The sequence below is a fragment of the Panthera uncia genome, chromosome A2, assembly GCF_023721935.1.
Source record: "Panthera uncia isolate 11264 chromosome A2, Puncia_PCG_1.0, whole genome shotgun sequence".
Classification (NCBI taxonomy): Eukaryota; Metazoa; Chordata; class Mammalia; order Carnivora; family Felidae; genus Panthera; species Panthera uncia.
The window spans coordinates 23,726,391-23,744,939 of record NC_064816.1 but is presented as its reverse complement, the minus strand read 5'-3'; the positions used below and the strand labels follow the sequence as shown (position 1 = coordinate 23,744,939).

Sequence of the window (18,549 nt, the reverse complement as noted above, 5' to 3'; positions counted from 1 at the left end):
GGAGACACAGAATCTGAAGCAGGCTCCAGGCTCTGAGCTGTCAGCACAGAAGCTGAACAGCTTGAAGCTTGTGCTTCACAGCACAAGCACGTGAAGCTTGAACCCATGAACTGCGAGATCGTGACCTGCTCCAAAGTCAGACGCTTAACCAACTGAGCTACCCAGGCGCCCCTAAAGCTCTGTTCCACTTTAGAAAAAAATTCCTTTTATCCATAGCCCTTCAAGTGTAAGCTTATTGGTTTGAACTACAGCTGTACATTTTGGGAAGCAGGTTATTTCACTTGAAATAATACATAATCAGAAATTTAAAAATTATAGGTAGTCTTCTGCAACCCGTTTGTTATGTAAGATAGAATTTAAAATGTATTTTGTGTGTGTACTAAACCCCATGTTGCAAATTTAAGAAGGATGTTTTGTATTCCTGAGTTATTTTATGGAACTTGAATTTTCTGGTTTCCAGTTTCATATAGTTTTCTTATCTTGGTGCATTGGTTATTTTGTTCCCCTTCTACCTATAGACCTGTTGTGGTCTTGCTGACAGGTGTCTGTGCAGTAGTTAACGGGTGGAGTGGCTCATGGTAAATACCAAGATTGGTGGAAAAATGTCACAAGCTGACAGCTGCTGATGCTGTTAAAGCCCTTAGAAAAGTGTGAATATGAGGAAACCCAAACTGAATGTGTGTGGAGAGGGCATGCAGCCACACCTAGGTGCAAACTTGAATAGGGAATTCACTATATCTTTAAAGTACCGTGGTTTTGAAGACTACACTTGTGCCTGCACTTCTTCGTATGGAGGTACCATTTTGTAGACTACAACAGCAATTTGTTGGGGAATATTTGCTAAGATCTAAGAAAATTAAAAATAAAATTGTATAATATCATCTAGGCAAAGATTGTTTTTTCTTTTCCTAAAAATATTATTACTATAAATTGCTGTTAAACATATTTTCCCCTTTTAAAAAAGGACTTAGGGTGTCTGTTTTGAACTGTAGTTTTAAAACCATATTGTGTTTTGAATTTAGAATTTCTGGGGAAAAAAGTATAATCTGTGGATTGTGCTGGTTGTCAAAAGTCAGAGTTATGGTTCCATTAAAATCAGTAGTTAGCTGAATGACCTCTTCATCTCAAGAGTGTAACTGTTAATGCAGATATGAAATATGTCCTCTTCCACATCCTTGAGCCTTTCTTTTCCTGATCCGAGAAGCAGAAATAAGCAAATGACTTAATTTGTATTGTTGCCAGTTCCAAATTGGCATTTGTTCAAACACTTCAAAAGGAATCAAGGAAAATAACATCCAAACTTGTCACTCTAGCTACCTAAATCCAAAGACCAGCCATAGATAGGGCACTTAGAAAATAGGGTTCACATCATTATTTGAGATTCTTATTCTACCTTCCAGTACGTAATTAATTCTAAGTATATGCTTTGATCTGACATTCCTATTTATGAGTTTGTGTTTTCAGGTGTTATTTTTTTGGATTGCTGTTATAATAATGAACTCTTCCTATATAGGTATGAAATCACCAGAAGAACAACTGGTGTGTCTGCCACCACAGGAGGCCTTTCCTAACGACCCCCGGGTAATAAGTAGACAGAGAAGTTCTGATTACCAGTTTCCATCCTCTCCATTTACAGACACGCTAAAGGGCACCACTGAGGATGACGTGTTGACAGGTCAGGTGGTGACAGTGGAGGAGCAGTGTGTGCCAGCAGCAGAGCCACCAACAATGAGTGAAACCACAGAGAGGACAGTGTTAGGAGAGTACAGTCTCTTTTCTAGGAAGATAGAAGAGATTTTGAAGCAAAAGAATGTTTCATATGTCAGTAGAATTTCCACACCTATTTTTTCAACACAAGAGAAGATGAAACGGCTTTCTGAGTTCATATATTCTAAGACTTCCAAAGCTGGTGTACAGGAGTTTGTAGATGGCTTGCATGAGAAACTAAATACTATTATTATCAAAGCATCAGCCAAGGGTGGGAATTTGCCACCAGTCAGTCCTAATGATTCTGGTACTAAGATAGCATTGAATCCTCTGGGAAAGCCTGTCATCCCAATTTCCTCAAGTGACTTCAACAATAAACAGCTCCTTGAGCCACTTTGTAGTGATCCTTTGAAAGACACCAACTCCAGTGAGCAGCATTCCTCTTCATCTTTGGGTTTAACCGAAGTAGAAGTGAACCAGCCACACCATGCCACAGAGCTAATGGTGACTTCTGACCATACTGTACCTGGTGATATTGTCCGGGAACCAGTAGAAAAAGAAACAACAAAATCTCCCAGTGATGTAAACATTTCTGCCCAACCAGCTCTTTCAAATTTTATAAGCCAGTTAGAACCTGAAGTATTTAACAGTTTGGTTAAAATCATGAAAGATGTCCAGAAAAATACTGTGAAATTTTATATTCATGAAGAAGAAGAGAGTGTGCTCTGTAAAGAAATAAAGGTAACTAAATGAGAAGGTAATAGTAATGCTATATAAACTTGTCTTGTTGGGTCTAATGCCTATAAAATGGATTGTTTTTGTTTTTAAATGTTGATGATATACTTTCTTACATAATTTAATACAGACTGAAATAAAAAACTAGTAAGTTCAATTAAATTTAGAACCTGTGATCTAAGTATCTTAGGATTAACATCTTGTTTTATTGGGTGGTATTGAAGACCATTTGTATGCACACTGCAAATACCTTTAAACTCTTGATTCAGAGATTTTAAATGCTTTGTACTTGGGTTTTTAATGAAGGGGAGGGAAAGATACAGAGAAGTAGAGGAAGCTATCAGTGTTTACCTCTTACGGGTTTTTTTTATCAATCAGATAGAAAAAACTGTCCAGGGATGACCTAATCATTATATATGTAATCTTTTGGCATTTTCTTGATACCCTGGTCATGTCAGGATTCCTTATAGCCTTTTTGATCAAAAAACATGATGATCCTGAAAGATTCCCCAATCATGAAAGATTCCTCACTGCAAGGTGTATTTTTTTTTCTACTGAAGCTACAGAGTAAGACTAGTGTTTCAAGTATGTGATTTTTAAAAACACTTGCGTGTGTCTGTGCAGATGCATAAGTATGTAACATTTGTAACGATAGGTAAATTATAACACAGTAACAATTATATCAGTGTTTTCATATTAACAATCAGCATTCACTAAATTACAGGATTTCAATTCCTTAAGGGAATACCATAGGTTTTAAAATAAATGCCTCCTCCCATTTATGGAATTTACTTACCATGATGAGTTTCTGTTTGTTTTGTTAGAGGAAGCAGAAAGGACTATAAATAAGGGCCTTGTAGCCTACAGTGGCCCAGAAACTCTGTGCTGCTGACATGTCCTGAGCCGTTGTCAGTTTGGGGATCTCTTTGATGTCAGCATGTTTCATGTAGTGCAGCCATAAGAACATGAATGGCATGGAAATGAAGAGGGCAGGAAGAGTGCTCAGTGTGATTTCTTGGAAAGATGAGATCCGACTGTTCAACCGTCTTACCTAAAATGAACTTGCTTTTAAAACTTCTTACTGTAAAAAGACCAAAAATTATAAGCTGGTCTGTCAGACAGTAATTTACTTTTTCATTACCTGACTGTAAGCTGTTCCGAGATCTGCCCAGAAGCTTAAATTAATAATCTAATAATACAGAAGACGCTGCTTTATTTAGTTTAGGGCTACACAAAAACATCCTCTTTGGGGGTGACACCTGTAGACCGTTCTTAACAGAGCAGTAGACTGGTTGTGAGGCAAGCTGGGTTTAGATTTAATGGCTATCTAACCAGCCTTGCCAATCTTGAGAAAATTAATCTGCTCCTGTATCTGTGAAAAGAGGAATGTGACCTCTAGGACCCTGCAGTTTACCTCAGACTTCAGGATTCCACCAGCAAGCAAAGAGCAAAGGAAATTGCCTGTACTACCACCATGTGTCCTTTGAAAGGTAGTACCATGTCACCAACATGGAGGGAGGTATTAATTAGATGGGAGGGTCTATTTCGGCTGGAGGTATAAACTTGACAGACATGGCTAACTAGTATGTGAATGCCATCGTATACGCTGAAGCTCTGTATGAATGACTTTGGGACTGTTGTGAATTAAATGAGCTACAGTGAGAAAAGTGTTTTATAACTAAAGGAGTATACTGGCAACCTTGCTGCAAATAGCCAAGGGCTTGCCTTAAATGGAGCGGAAAACGGGAGTGAGGGAGTGGTTGATGATTGGACTCTGGGTTGCCCAGAATAAGTAATGGACCTGGATTAAGAACCTGGCTAATCCATTGTTCTTATGGTTCTTTCTATTACCCACCATTGACATTTACTTAGTTTTCACTGCATAGCATTGTAACATTGTGACTGGCCACTTAAACTCTGAGCTATAGGTTGTTTATAAGAAGAGTGGACTTGATGATCTCTAGGGTCCCTAGAGTATAAGGTCATCATTGCTAGTGTTCGAACAGTAGTTACACTTGCCAGTTTATCTTGCATTTGTAGTGTTAAATGGATATTTGCAAAAAAAAAAAAAAAACTTCTTAATGTTGATTTAGTTTTTTTCTTTAACAGGAATATCTTATCAAATTAGGCAATACAGAATGTCATCCAGAACAGTTTTTGGAAAGAAGATCAAAATTAGATAAACTATTGATTATTATTCAGAATGAAGACATTGCAGGTTTCATTCACAAGGTAGAATATTAAGTCAAATTCACTATTATTTTGGCTATAAAAACTCCCTTATTTTAAAATCTTACTGCCTTTGAGACTAAAGCTGTTTGTTTTTAAAATATCCTTGTAAGGTCTGAAAAGAGAGAAAACTTCAAGGTTGGTAGATTTAGGGCTTGAGACCTAAATGATCCTTCTGTGAATCAGTTTGTGATCAAGTTTGTACCTTTGCAAAATTTTAAATTGCGGCATGTCCCATACCCTCCCTGTCACTCATCAAGACTAGGAATACTGACTCCTTGAATGTCAGTGGGTCTGTTCACTCTCTTTACATTGTCATTTTCATTCGTATGTCCCAGGTAAAACCTGTTTGTACCCGCTCTCTGCCACATCATTTCCCCTTTCCGTTGCATTTGGAGGAACCCCACCCAGTCTTCTGAGCTTGTCTCAAGTCCTACTACCCTTTGAAGGCTTTCCTGACTGTTCCAGTACCGTAGGCTCTTGCCCTCTGAATTCTGCCTGCACTCACAGGGCCAGACAGGTTGGCCTATATCATTCTGTTTCCAAGTCCGTTTGTAGGTACCTTTTCTTTAGAGCATTCTGTTTACGGTATTCACCGAGTACATAAATGTTGATTTATGTATTTGAACATGTTGGGAATATTATTTTTGTGCTTGGCTTTCCAGAAGCAACACACTAATATATATGAGCTGTAGTGCATTTTGTTAGACTTTTCCTGTAGGTCACTTCACACTTGAGTCTTAACCATTTCATTTTTTATTTGTTTTTGTTTTGGGATTTAAATAGGTACCTGGCTTGGTGACTTTAAAGAAGCTCCCTTGTGTTAGTTTTGCTGGTGTTGATAGTCTGGATGATGTTAAAAATCATACATATAATGAATTATTTGTATCTGGAGGTTTTATCGTGTCTGATGAATCCATTCTAAATCCAGAAGTTATCACAATTGGTAAGATTTGTGCATTCTTTCGAGCATGAACTTCTGTCTTTTCTAGGTTTTTCTGATTAATGACTCATGCTTTTGTGTTTTGTTTTTAAGTTTATTTATTTTGAGAGAGCTAGAGCGCATACGAGCAGTGGAGGGGCAGAGGGAGAGAGAGAATGAGAATGAATATCCCAAGCAGGCTCCACACTGTCAGTGCAGAGCCCGACGCAGGGCTCTATCCCACAAACTGAGATCATGACCTAAGCTGAAACCAAGAGTCGGACATTTAACTGACTGAGCGACCCAGGCACCTCAGTGACTCATGCTTTTTAAATGTATTGTCCATTCTGCCAATCACAGATAACTAATACATTTTCATATTGCCTCAAATTTCTTTTCTCTTAGTCTTTGCAAATAATTTCCTCTAAATCTGGTATAAAGCAAGGCTACCTGCTCCTACTGCATTTGTATCACTTCTGCTTGGTTATTGTTATCATCCTGTTCTTTTTTTTTTTATGTAGATGTTCTTAAATCTAAGAGTATGTATAGATCTGTCTCCCTCAGAGGGAAAAAAGTGGGGGGCAACACTACATAGGAAAGTAGACATTTATGGAAACCAATTTGACAATAAATTTCATATATTTTTAAAAAACAAAGTAAATTAAAATAAAAAACAAAAAAGGAAAGTAGACATTTCTGTATAATGTCAACAAAAATTTCTTCCATAATTCAGTTGTGGATTGACTATTATTTATTGAATTTAAGATGAACTTTGTTATCTCTAACAGAAAACCTTAAAAATTTTTTGACATTCCTCGAAGAACTTAGTACTCCAGAAGGAAAATGGCAATGGAAAGTCCACTGTAAATTTCAGAAAAAACTAAAGGAATTGGGCAGGTAAGATTTGAAAAATAACTGTATAATGGTTGCTGATTTAAAATTTTATTTTTCTGTGTTTATAGATTATCATCGATGCTGTTCAGTTTTCACAGGTATCTTTAGCCAGCCATAAGGGAATGTAGATATAATTCTAGCCTATTTGGAAGTAGTATTCTTATTTAGGTAGAGTTTTTCTTAAGCTGAAGTTCTAGTTATGTATATAGGTAAAATGGTTTTCATCTTTGCCAGTTGGGGATTTAGAATAATCAAGAGGGAATAGTCTGCATTTTTTTTTTTTTTTTACCAAACTGTATATGCCAACTAGGTCAGACTCTTTCCCAACTGAGGACTAATTTAGGCAGCTAATCTAGTGACGTGCATACATAGTGAGACAAGGATTAATCCCGACATAAGGAGATTTGTGATTAGGACATTCATTTATGGAAATAGGTGATTTCTAGCATACCCAGTGGTCCTTAGAACACTAGTCAGCTTGAGAGGCTTCACAAATGATAGAGGAGTTTTGGATACTGTATCTTCCTACTAGAGAGTCCATATAGTATATTTACATAATTAGGGATCTGAGAGACTAAGACTTCTGTTCTACAGGGGTGCTTGCGTGGCTCATTTGGTGAACTGTCCGACTCTTGATATTGGCTCAGGTTGTGATCTAAACGGTCGTGAGATGGAACCCCATGTCTGGTTCCTCGCTGAGTGTGGAACCTACTTGGGATTCTGTCTGCCCCTCCCCCACTCACACTTTTTCTCTCAAAATTAAAAAAAAAAAAAAACACCACATTTTGTCAGCCAGCATTTCTGAAACAGACTACAAAACACTTTTTTTTATACCCTAATACCTTCTAATCCCATGGTACACTTAAGAAGGAAATTCAGGCTTAAATAACTGAAAAGTAACTTTTTGTAGTAATTCACTCTTTTGAAACTTGTTTTATCTTCAAATCATGTGAAATAGGCATCAGTGAAGCCTTACTTTTGTATACCAGATAACAGTGAGGCGCACAGGTGTAACTTTGGTACAAAGTTAGTACCTTTATCTTCCTGACAGTAGTCAGTAATTTCTACCACTTGTTGCCTTGTGCTTGGAGGTGTAGAAACAGCTTAGACCCATGTATTTTTTTGAAGGAGATATTTATATATATTTTTTGTCCTTCTGTGTCCTTCATTCAAGTTCTAAATTAGTAAAGTTAAAGGGAACTGTTGTTTTTTATTAAGTAAAACAACAGATTTTTTAGCCTAAGCTGAATAGCCGGCTCTCAGGCTTTTACACCCATAGAAAGCCCCTGGACTTACATGTAGGTTGCACATTTCCTGCTCCCCTCTCTCCCCTAGGAGAAACCCATTCACTAGGCACTGAACTAAGCAGTGCAGTTGTCATTAGTTGCCTCAATTGAGAAATTATGGTTTTAATTTGAAGCAAAAATTTCCATACTGTAGAAATGCAGATCCAGATATTGAACTATTTAATTTCACAGATTGAATGCTAAAGCTCTAAGTCTGTTGACGCTTCTGAATGTCTATCAGAAGAAGCACCTGGTTGAAATTCTGTCGTACCACAATTGTGATTCACAAACTCGAAATGCACCAGAATTGGATTGCCTCATCAGACTTCAGGCTCAGAACGTACAGCAAAGACACATAGTCTTTTTAACAGGTAAAGAGCGCCCTTAAGCTTCCTATTGTGAATGTAGGTGTGGATGCAAGGATTTTCTGGGCCTGTGGTAGGTGTTGAGCACTTTTATGGGGATTGGGGGTAGGCACCATCATTTGTCCATGTATAGTTTCAAGTGTTTTATACTAGAAACTTGTTTTTAATTTAGAAAAGAATATCAAGATGATTTCCAGTTATACAGATAATGGAATAGTGGTTGCAACTACTGAAGACTTTATGCAAAACTTTAAAAATCTTGTGGGCTATCACAACTCAATCACAGAAGAAAACCTTCCACTGCTTGGTGCTAATGAGAATCTTGAGTCGCAGTCAGGTAACTTTTCAGTAGTTTTCCTTTTCTTTAAGGCAGACAGAAAAAGAGGAACGGTTTTGTTTCATTTTCATATAACGAAATGCCTGTCCTGAAACTACTCACCCTCAGTGTTAATAGCTTCAGGGAAAGTGTTTCAAGGCACCTATGATTTTTATACTTAGCATCCACAAAATCTGCTCATTTATACTGTAATCACTACAAGCTGTTAAGAGTTACTGTGTTGCATACTATAGAGTAGGCATTTTCTCTTTGAGGGTTTGTAAGCTTTTATTGGCTGCTGTTGTCAGCAAAGGGGTTCTATTTTTAAAAGGAGGACACCAGATAATGGGGATTTAGCATTGGGCTACTAAATCTCCCCAGATGTATAAAGCAATTTAATTACAAGGTAGTAAGGGATATCCATAGCTTTAGTCTTTTGTGAGATGGACTCTGCTTTGGTTCCAGGTTTTATGTTAAATGAAAGATGTAATTTGTTTTTGAGGAAAAGCAGAGATGATCATTTGATAGAACTAACTGGTTTAGTCATAATCCAGTGAAGCTAGATGTCAAAATTTTTATTTTTTATTTGTCTTGTCAAATACTGAATTACCGTATAACTTTAGATGCTGTTTTGACATTAACCCCTTTGGAGCTGGGAGTTGGGATTTCCCAACATTAAACGTGAACACATTTCGCAGAAGCTTTTAGCATCGGATTATCTGGACATTCACACCTAGTGTGAGTGTTGTGACTAAGTGAACTTGTGGCAGAAGACCAAGCTTTAAGGGATTGTGGACTTGCAGACCCTGACGCGTTATATTGTGTGAGTAGTGTATAATTTTAAAACTTAAACAAATTGTGTATTTCAATAGAGGAGGACTTTTTGTTTTTTAAATGTAGCTCTTTTAGAAAACGATGAAAAGGATGAAGAGGATATGTCTCTGGATTCAGGGGATGAAATCTCACAAATAGAAGTATGCAGCAATTTTCATTCAGAAATATTGGCGAAAGAGACCAAAGGATCACGTGGAACAGATCAAAATAAGAATATTCAAATTGAATTGCAATCGTCTCTTGACGTGCAAAAAAGTTTATTAGAAGATAAGACTTGTCAGATTGATTCTGAAGAGAGAGCTTCTGTTGCTCTAGTGTGCTCTGAAGGAGAGAACAGCAGTTCAACTGAACAAGATGCATATAGCAGCTTTCAGGTTTATCACAGTCAATTACATATGTCCCATCAGTTTAGTCATTTTAACGTTCTCACTCATCAGACATTTTTGGGGACACCATATGCCCTTTCATCAAGTCAGTTTCAAGAAAGTGAAAATTACTTTTTATCTGCTTATACTCAAAGCTTGGATAGAGATAAATCTCCATCTCCATTAAGTTGGGGGAAAAGTGATTCTTCCAGGCCGTTTTCAAAAGAGAAATAATTATAGTAATTTTTTTTTTTTTGAAACAGGTTGTTATGGACTTTGTTTCTTATAAGTGAAATAACAATTTATATTTCATTCTCTAAACAAAAGGTTTCTTGTCCTTTCTCAAATGTTTTTTTTTCCTTTTATTTAAATCATGATGGCCTGTAACAGTTGAAGCATCTGAAAATTGAAATAAATATATATATTTTTAACATATATTGTACTTGAATTATCTCATGTTGGCACTTTTAAGTTTTACATTTATATGTCACCTGTACTTAGACTTCAAATTGAAGCCTGTTTTATACATAAAATTAGATATTTGCAAAACCATAGTAAACAATAACTTTTTCCCCCCCTCTGTCAGGATACCAGCTACTTTTGCTGAAATGACATATCAGTCAACTATTGTATTTATTTTAAGCTTTTGTATAGTGTTTTTATACAGGTATAAGCCAGTGATGTCAATAAATATTTACAGGATTTGGCTCAATACCTCAAGATTTAAGACCTAGGACTTAATACCAGGCAGCATTATTTTTATCTTTAAGCTTAGCCATGTAAAAACTGCCTGTTGCTAAAATTTTGCTCAACCTTTTATTCGAGGGTATTTGATAATTAACAATTTTCAGTGCTTAGTGTGAAATTTAACTTATCAAATTCAGTCTCCTATTTCAAAAGATAGGTTTGTTTATTAAAGGCATTGAACAAATTTGCTATGGATTTTTAAATTGGTAGTCTTAGCAAAATGTAAGTATATTTTTTGAGGTGTTAAACACTTAAGTGCTGTTCTAAAAAATAACTTCAAATTCACAAAGTATATGGCGATCAGTTTTAAAACTATATTGGTAACTGCCTGCATTACAAATGCAAACTGTTTTTGAAAATGCAGTTTCCACAAGTGAAAAGAAAAGAAGAAAAAAAAGGATTTAGAGAAAAGAAATACCAAATCAGCTACTCTAGTAAAAGTTGGGATGTGTTAAGTCAGACCTTCCTTTGGGCCCGCCCTTCAGAAGAACTTAGAATCTGAGTTCTAACCTTTCAAATCTTTTTATAGAGCAAAATACCTAAGTGGTATCTTAGTAATAAGCTTCATAAGTGTAGAAGAACGTTGTCTGTGAACAGGTCAGAAACCTGTCGTAAGGTAAGTGGAAAGTGTTTTTACAGGACTTAAATGCCTAGATTGTGATAGAGCAGAAATGTTTTTTTTTCTTTACTAAGCTTTACAAAAAATGTCCGATTTATTGTAAAATATATATATATATATATATATACACAGTGTTGTACTACATAATGTACAAGTTTTAAATAAGCATTTTTAAAATAAATCTAGGTTATTTGGAAAATACAGTTATGCAATGAACACATTTTATAATTTAGAAGACAACAAACGTGAAGGATTTGATTTTCTACATTTAAAACGAAGAATTAAAATTCTCTTCTTGATTTGCAGCTAAAGGCATGAGATTAGTTTCCAACTCCCTTTGCTTCTGGAGAAGGCCCTGAAATCACATTAATATGTTAGTGAGGTGTGCAGCAGACTTGCAAATTATTCCTATTTTACATTTCAGCCCTGCTAACCCAGAATTCTATTTACTTTGAAAACCTATAATAATAAATTCCATTACTCAGCCATAGCTTGTCATGTTGAATTTTGAACCACTCAAAAAACTTACTCACTTGGATGCTGTATACCCAGGATTATCTTCTTAGCATAAAAACCAAGAGGGATGACTAACTTGTAAAACAAAGTCTCCCCAATGACATGGCTCTTAAAATGGTAATGAGACACACTGAAGGAGTCTCCCCAAACATCCAGTGTTTATCTTGACTGCACTAACCTTAGTGGCTTAGACAAGGCTCTGCTGAAATAAGATGTGGCTACTATACAGGTGGGTCACTGTGTACAATCATATATATTCCTGCCTCTTGACCTCACAACTTTTACCTCTATTAAGTGCCTTGTCACTTTAAAGGAAAATTGAAAATATTTACTGCTTGTGACATAACTCAATCTATATGTAGCCAAAGCTAGCATTTGGAGAAGGATACTTTCTACATAATTCTGTTAGTATGGGTGATTTTCTAGCTCTGTGAGAAAGAACTAGTAAGCAACTGTTCAATCAACAATTTGAAATGCAAGAGGCATTAGCAAATGACTGGACATGGAAAAGGGCACTTCTAAAGTGGCAGTTTATTTTTCTTGATAGAAAAAGGTTATAGCCTTAAAATAGTGTGTATGTTACCAGATTTTATTTTTATCTGACAATAATTGGTCTGGGAGGAAAAGATGTAGTCTGATGAGTAAGGTTATATGTATAATTTCACACTGGATTATATTATTCTTTGGGACTTGGATCACTGTTCTGTTCTGAACACTGCCAACACATTCAATTAAAAAAACGTGAACTGCATTACTAAGAGTTTATTAAAGCATAATTGTGTATTTTCTGCTTTTGGTTTTAGGGCCTTATTGATCATGTTTTACCTTTCAAATGTATGCTTTTTTTTTTCCCATTCAATAAAATTGTCTTAATATTAGAACTGTCTCATGATTTCATACTGGAGAGATTTTTAAAATGGCAAATTTTTTTTTTTTTTTAACGTTTATTTATTTTTGAGACAGAGACAGAGCATGAACAGGGGAGGGGCAGAGAGAGAGGGAGACACAGAAGCAGGCTCCAGGCTCTGAGCCATCAGCCCAGAGCCCGACGCGGGGCTCGAACTCACGGACCGCGAGATCGTGACCTGAGCCGAAGTCGGACGCTTAACCGACTGAGCCACCCAGGCGCCCCAAAAAAATGGCAAATCTTATTTCCATTCAAGGTTAATAACACAGGTGAATTTTTTATGTGGGAGAAGGGACATAAATCATGTAACCAATTAGGCACTGTAAGTAAGTAAAATACAGCCTTCCAGGGGCTCCTGGGTGACTTAGTCGGTTGAACTCTCAACTCGGGTCCGGTCATGATCCCAGGATTGTGGGATTGAGCCCTGCATCAGGCTGCACGCTGAGCATGGAGCCTGCTTAAGATCCAACACACAGCCCTCCATCAAACAGTTACATCCACACTTGGTGAAAAAGCTCATCATACCTGTCTCAGTTCTGATAGTCCCTTAAGGATTGCTTGTTGTCGATCCCTGTTTTTCAACAAGTTAGGATTAAGAAGTGGGTCCCTGACACCAAAGTCAAGTAGCTGTCCTTGTTCTTGGTCACAGTCTGAAGCCAGATGAAAGTAGTATGTTAAATATAACTCTAATATGATATAGCCCTATCTTAGAGTAGTCTAAGGATTCATTAATAAACTTACATATTCAATTAAAAATTTAGTTATGCACCCCAAAATGGAAATTCTACCTCTCCTGGCTAAGGGCAAGAATATTAATTTGGATTTTGAATTTACTTACCATGTGGATTTTGGTACTGAAGATCCTGGGTTAAAGGCCTAGACAGTGGTGCATCTGGATCAAGGTAATAGATCTCATTGGTTCGGACATAGGGGATAAAATGGGATGGTTCAGAAACCCCAGGTGATGTTTCTGTTTGACTGCCTTCTAAGATCAGATTCTCTCTTTCATAATTACTGTTTAGTGTCTGAGTCTGTTGTGTTCTGTTTTTCACCACTGGAACTGGTGGTGGTGATGGAGACCTGTGTTTTTCAAAAAAGCACAATAAGGACTAAGAAGATTTAATGCAAAATTATGTATTTTAGAGTAAGCATATCTGCTCTTCAATCACATTTCAATTTATCCTAAATGTAAAACCTTTAGGAACACTATGTACAGAAGTGAGTTCTAGGATACTTTCCCTAAATAGCAACAGAATAGGATGAGTTCTTACTTGGCAAGGATATATACAGCATAGAGGAAAAAAGGGGGATCAACATTAGCTGGGTTAACGTAAGCCTAATGTTTCTCCTGAGATAATTTAGCATAAAATAATATACTTACCGTTTGAACTAAACTCATTACAGCCACATTCTGACAGAACGCTAAACCATCTGGTTCAAAGGCATAGAATCAAATTCCTAACAATCTAAATCTCCTACTGGTTAACTGAATTTTTCATTATCCCTACTAGTCATTTTTTCATCCAAGTACAATGTCTATTCCACTGTTGACATAACTGGAAATTCCAACTATTTTAGCTAAGTTTGCAGACAACAATACCTTACCTACGTTCCCACCCAGGATGTTTATTAGGCCCAGTCCAAATTGGGCCTTCAAATTTTAGGTAAAATGCCAGCCACATATCCCTTAAACCTCTATGCCTCACGTGGAAGTCTGACCTCCAGTTACTGACTTCATACATGCTCATGTTTTCATCTCAACTGTATTCTCAGCAAATATTTTGTATTTCTTTACCACATATACACAGCACTAAGTAGCTGTGGAATCCATCCAGTCCATAACATACCTTTCCTTGCTGAAAGAATTAATTTTCAGAGGATCTTCTTCCTAAAAGATAGATAAATGCAGAAAGGAGTAACAGTATTTGCCTTATATACCCACAAATACTTCTGATGATTACTTGTGGAAATAATCTGAGGATAATATTTGAATAACAGATACTGGATGATGGGATAGAGATTTTGTATTTTTCCAGTCACAGGGAACCAATACAGTAATACGTGACCTTGTAAAATTACCCTCTGTCAATATGGACTATAAACAAGAATTTTGAGTAGCTATTTTAATGAACAGCATTAATCTAGACAGGGTTTAAGTGTCAAGTTTTTATGTAAAGGGCCAGACAGTAAACACTTTTAGCTTTGTGGGCCATGTGGTCTCTTGCAACCACTCTAAGCCACCCACAGACAATTCATAAAGGAATGAACATGGCTATGTTCCTATAAAACTTGATGGATTTGCCATAGTTTAACAATCCTTTATAAACTAAAGCACATTTCTTAAACTCTTGTTCAGATACAGAACAGCCTTGTCAAAACATGCATGTGGGGAACCTGGTTTTCAATCTAGAAACATCAATACATACTTCAAAATATATTTTAAGACAAAGGAGTTTTACCTTTTTGATTAGATGCCACCTGAACCTTGGCTCAGTTTCTTGAGATGAAGGAAGAACTGGTGAAGGCCCTCTATTTTGAGAGAGGTGTCCAGGACTGTTTCTTTCTACCAAATTAAGCAGTTCCATCTGCCTTCTTACTTTTTTTTCTTCTCTCTGCTTTTGAAGCTGTTTAGGGTACTTTTCTGATGCTGGAATATACCTTTTGAGTGGCTTATTTATATTCCAGTCGGGCCTTTTAGGACATTTCTTCACTGGTTTTGTTTTCTCTGTCCTTGTGAATTCATTCCACTGATCATTATACCAACTGTTTTCTTTTTCTAAGTTGGCTCCTTTATCCTGATTTGTTAGTTCCTGTTTGTCTTTCTTAGTGTGAAGTTGTTCACTAAATTCTGCAGGAATCTCAGGGGATGAACAATTTATAATTTCCCTCTCTATTACTGATCCACAGCATGATTCTGCATTGGTGAACATTCCTGTATTTAAGTCATCTAAAAAGAAAAACTTCAAAGGCTTAATTTTAATTGTTGTAACACAAAATTTAGGTTTTTTTCTCAAAGGTATTACACAGGGTTTTTTGTTTTGTTTTTTCAAAACAAATTCTATACCCATTAAACTACTTCCCATTCCTCCCTGCCTGAAGCTCCTGGCTACCACCATTCTACTTTGTTTCTATAAATTTGACTACTCTAAGTACTTCATGTCAGTAGGATCCTACAGTATTTGTCTTTTTGCGACAGGCTTGTTTCGTATTAGGATAATGTCCTCAAAGTTCATCCAAGCTGTAGCATGTGTTATAATTCCTCCTTTTTTAAGGCTGAATAATATATACCATCAGAGGTGTCTAAATGCCACACTTTATCTATTTATCTGTTAAGGGACATCTGGATTTCTTCCACCTTTTAGTTATCATGACTAATGTTGCAGTAACACTGGTGTCCAAATAGCTCTTCAAGACTTCAGGGTATATACCCCGAAGGGGAACTGCTGAATCATATGGCAGTTGTATTTTGAATTATTTGAGGAAATTCTTTATGTTTTCTATAGTGACTACAGTATTTTACATTACCACCAACTATGCACAAGTGTTCCAATTTCTCCAAATCTTCCATTCAACATTTTTAAGTGTACCATTCACTGCAGCAAGCATACCCACAGGGCTGCACAATTTCAGACCCTTTCATTACCCCAAACATACCCTGTATACACTAAGCAGTAACTCCACATTCCACTCAACCCCCAGCAACCTCTACTCTATTTTCCACCTCTATGAATGTGTCCACCCCACCCTAGATTCCTCACGTAAGTGGAACTATGTAATATTTGTGTGTCTGTGCACTCCTCCCCGACCCTATGCTCAGCTTATTTACTCAGCATAATTCCTCGGTCACCCATGCCACAGCATGGATCGAAACTTAAGCTGCTTCATTCTTAGCATCACATAAAATAGACCATTTTTTAAACAAAACTTTTCACAGGACTGTCCTGGTTTTCATTCAGAATATACAGAAGCCGTATGTAATATCATCTTCTACATCTAAGTGTATTTCTGAGCAAAACTCTTAATTTTCCCTATAAGAGTAACTGACAAAAGTGTCATCAAAAGCAATGTAAAAAATTTCTTCTGAGATGTTAAGCTTTTCTGGTAACTTGTTTTGAAATTAACAACATACAAAAATATACAGGATCTGGAAAATGTCCTTCTGTCTTCACCCCAAAAGTGCTGGGAAAATTTCTTTTGTACCTCCCTCCTTGGAACCAAATTTTTAGGGAAATGTTGCTACTGATAAAAGTCACATTGCATTTTGTGTATTTAGATCTATAGATCTCATATACCATTATACTCGGCCTGCAGATCATCCCTGAATCACACACAATGTCAGGAACAGTTCACTCAAAAAAACATCTGAAATTTTACAACTTACATGTTTAGTGATGTGTTCAGCTGTAACAGCTATGGGACCAGTTGAACAATCTTTTAAAAGGTTTTCTTTCACTCAAGATTAAAACTTTAAATACATAATTAGGTCATGAAAAAAGGTTTGTGTTCACATTTAAAAAAATTAACTCTAGCTATTGCTCTCTTATTTTGCACACTTACTAGGGTGTGTTATTCCAGGCTGGACATGCTTTAGGACCAATCCATAGTAAGGCTGCCCAGCCTGCATCACTCTCATAGTGGGTATCTTCTTTTGCCACTCTGTACCCACTTAACACCTTTTTCTACCCTGGCAAGCTGACTGGTATGAACTGTATTAATGGGTTCCTGATCCTCTGGCTTCAGTCAACAGGGTTCACAAGCAGAGTAAAGGGAGGGAACAGAATGAAATCAGGATATTTACTCCACTGGCTCATTCTCTTAGTTGACCTGAGGCTGACTCTGTCCCTTTACCATAGTTCATCACTGCCCTCAAAGTTCCCTCTGACACAACTTCTGTCTTCTAGGTTCCGGTATCAGTTTAGTTGCTACCTAGCACAAGAGTCATGCACCCTCTCTGGTTCCCATAAATCTGATATATGCACTACCTCTGATTCTCCTTTGAATCTCTGACTCTCCTTTGGAAATACTCCCTTCCTACATAAACCATTTTGAATTATTCTATTTTGGGACTCTGACTGATTGAATTCCCTTATTTAGAGCTGCTCAGTGAAAAGACACATAATTCCATTATTTTAAAAACTTATTTTCACTTTCCCTTAATGTGTAGGATCTATATAACTTAGTAATTTATCTGGACCTAGGGATGGGACTGAACCAGATTCTTCAAGCTTAAGAGTGAAGTATCAAAAAATACCAAGAGCTCATAAGCAGAATAATTTTAAGTAAGCAAGTGGCTTAAGTAGGTAAGTTAGTAACCCAGAGCAGCTCCCTAAGGTGCGATGGGTTTGAACCCTACATCAGGCACTCCAACTTTTAAGACCTGCACTTGAGAAATGAGCCCCCAAAACATCTTGCTTTGAAAGCCAACAGGCTCATGCCCATGAGACCCACCAAGCTATAGTGGAGGGAAGAAATGGCTTTTAAAGGGTTGTTGTGTAGACTCACTTGCCCCAAGGCCCAGTGCAGAGATAGCCAATAGTGCCCAGAGTGTAATATAATTAGATGAGCCTCTTTCACATAAAGTGAGGGGCAGGCATCTAACTTAACACACATCTAGGGACCTGCTGGGATACTGTTCCAGGGAACTGAGGCTGGCAAGTATTACCTTCATTTAAAACTCTAGGTATCCCCTGCACCCCTGGCAGATGCTATCTTTAGAGACCTTCCTCCATCCACTCCTGTCCATCCACTCCTGTCTACCTCACTCCAACCAGCAGGTGTCATCTTCACGTTCTTCCTCTGTCCTGTTCCACGGTCCCAATATCTCCTTATACATGTCTGTTGCCTGGGATTCTATGTTTTGTGCCCTGGTTTCTGCAGCTGCTATGTGCAGGGTGCCCCTTGATCACCTGGCTCTGGAGGCCAGGTGCGCTTCTGCTTGTGGTCCTATTGGGACTGTATATGCTTTTATATGTTAAAAGCTGATGCGTGAGGGTCTGGCTTCCACTCAGCCTGAATCTAGGTGCTGACTGAGATATTCCCCTCTAGGGCACTGACCCGGTCTTGGCACACTCAATCCCCCCCCCCTTTTTTTTAATGTTTATTTATTT

At 37.2% G+C, this 18,549-nt stretch overlaps 2 protein-coding genes across 14 annotated transcripts in view; one reads left to right on the top strand and one right to left on the bottom strand.

Moving 5' to 3' along the window:
* Positions 1 to 9,887, top strand: part of TASOR (transcription activation suppressor) — a 49,738-nt gene extending 39,851 nt beyond the window's left edge. For 2 of the 8 annotated variants that reach the window (XM_049640731.1, XM_049640730.1), the window contains 7 exons: positions 1,637 to 2,448; positions 4,552 to 4,674; positions 5,458 to 5,617; positions 6,382 to 6,490; positions 7,966 to 8,144; positions 8,311 to 8,475; positions 9,355 to 9,887. In XM_049640731.1, coding sequence (XP_049496688.1) covers positions 1,637 to 2,448; positions 4,552 to 4,674; positions 5,458 to 5,617; positions 6,382 to 6,490; positions 7,966 to 8,144; positions 8,311 to 8,475; positions 9,355 to 9,887 — 2,081 coding nt within the window. The other 6 variants (XM_049640729.1, XM_049640728.1, XM_049640734.1 and 3 more) reach the window with 4 other exon arrangements.
* A 1,248-nt stretch (positions 9,888 to 11,135) lies between these two features.
* The window catches only part of CCDC66 (coiled-coil domain containing 66), a 49,754-nt gene continuing 42,340 nt past the window's right edge, over positions 11,136 to 18,549 (bottom strand). For all 6 annotated transcript variants that reach the window (XM_049640736.1, XM_049640737.1, XM_049640742.1 and 3 more), the window contains 5 exons: positions 14,902 to 15,389; positions 14,290 to 14,330; positions 13,281 to 13,522; positions 12,968 to 13,092; positions 11,136 to 11,374 (listed from right to left, as the gene is read on the bottom strand). In XM_049640736.1, the coding sequence (XP_049496693.1) occupies positions 11,288 to 11,374; positions 12,968 to 13,092; positions 13,281 to 13,522; positions 14,290 to 14,330; positions 14,902 to 15,389 (983 nt within the window). In that variant the 3' untranslated portion in view covers positions 11,136 to 11,287. The remainder of the gene's footprint in view (positions 11,375 to 12,967; positions 13,093 to 13,280; positions 13,523 to 14,289; positions 14,331 to 14,901; positions 15,390 to 18,549) is intronic.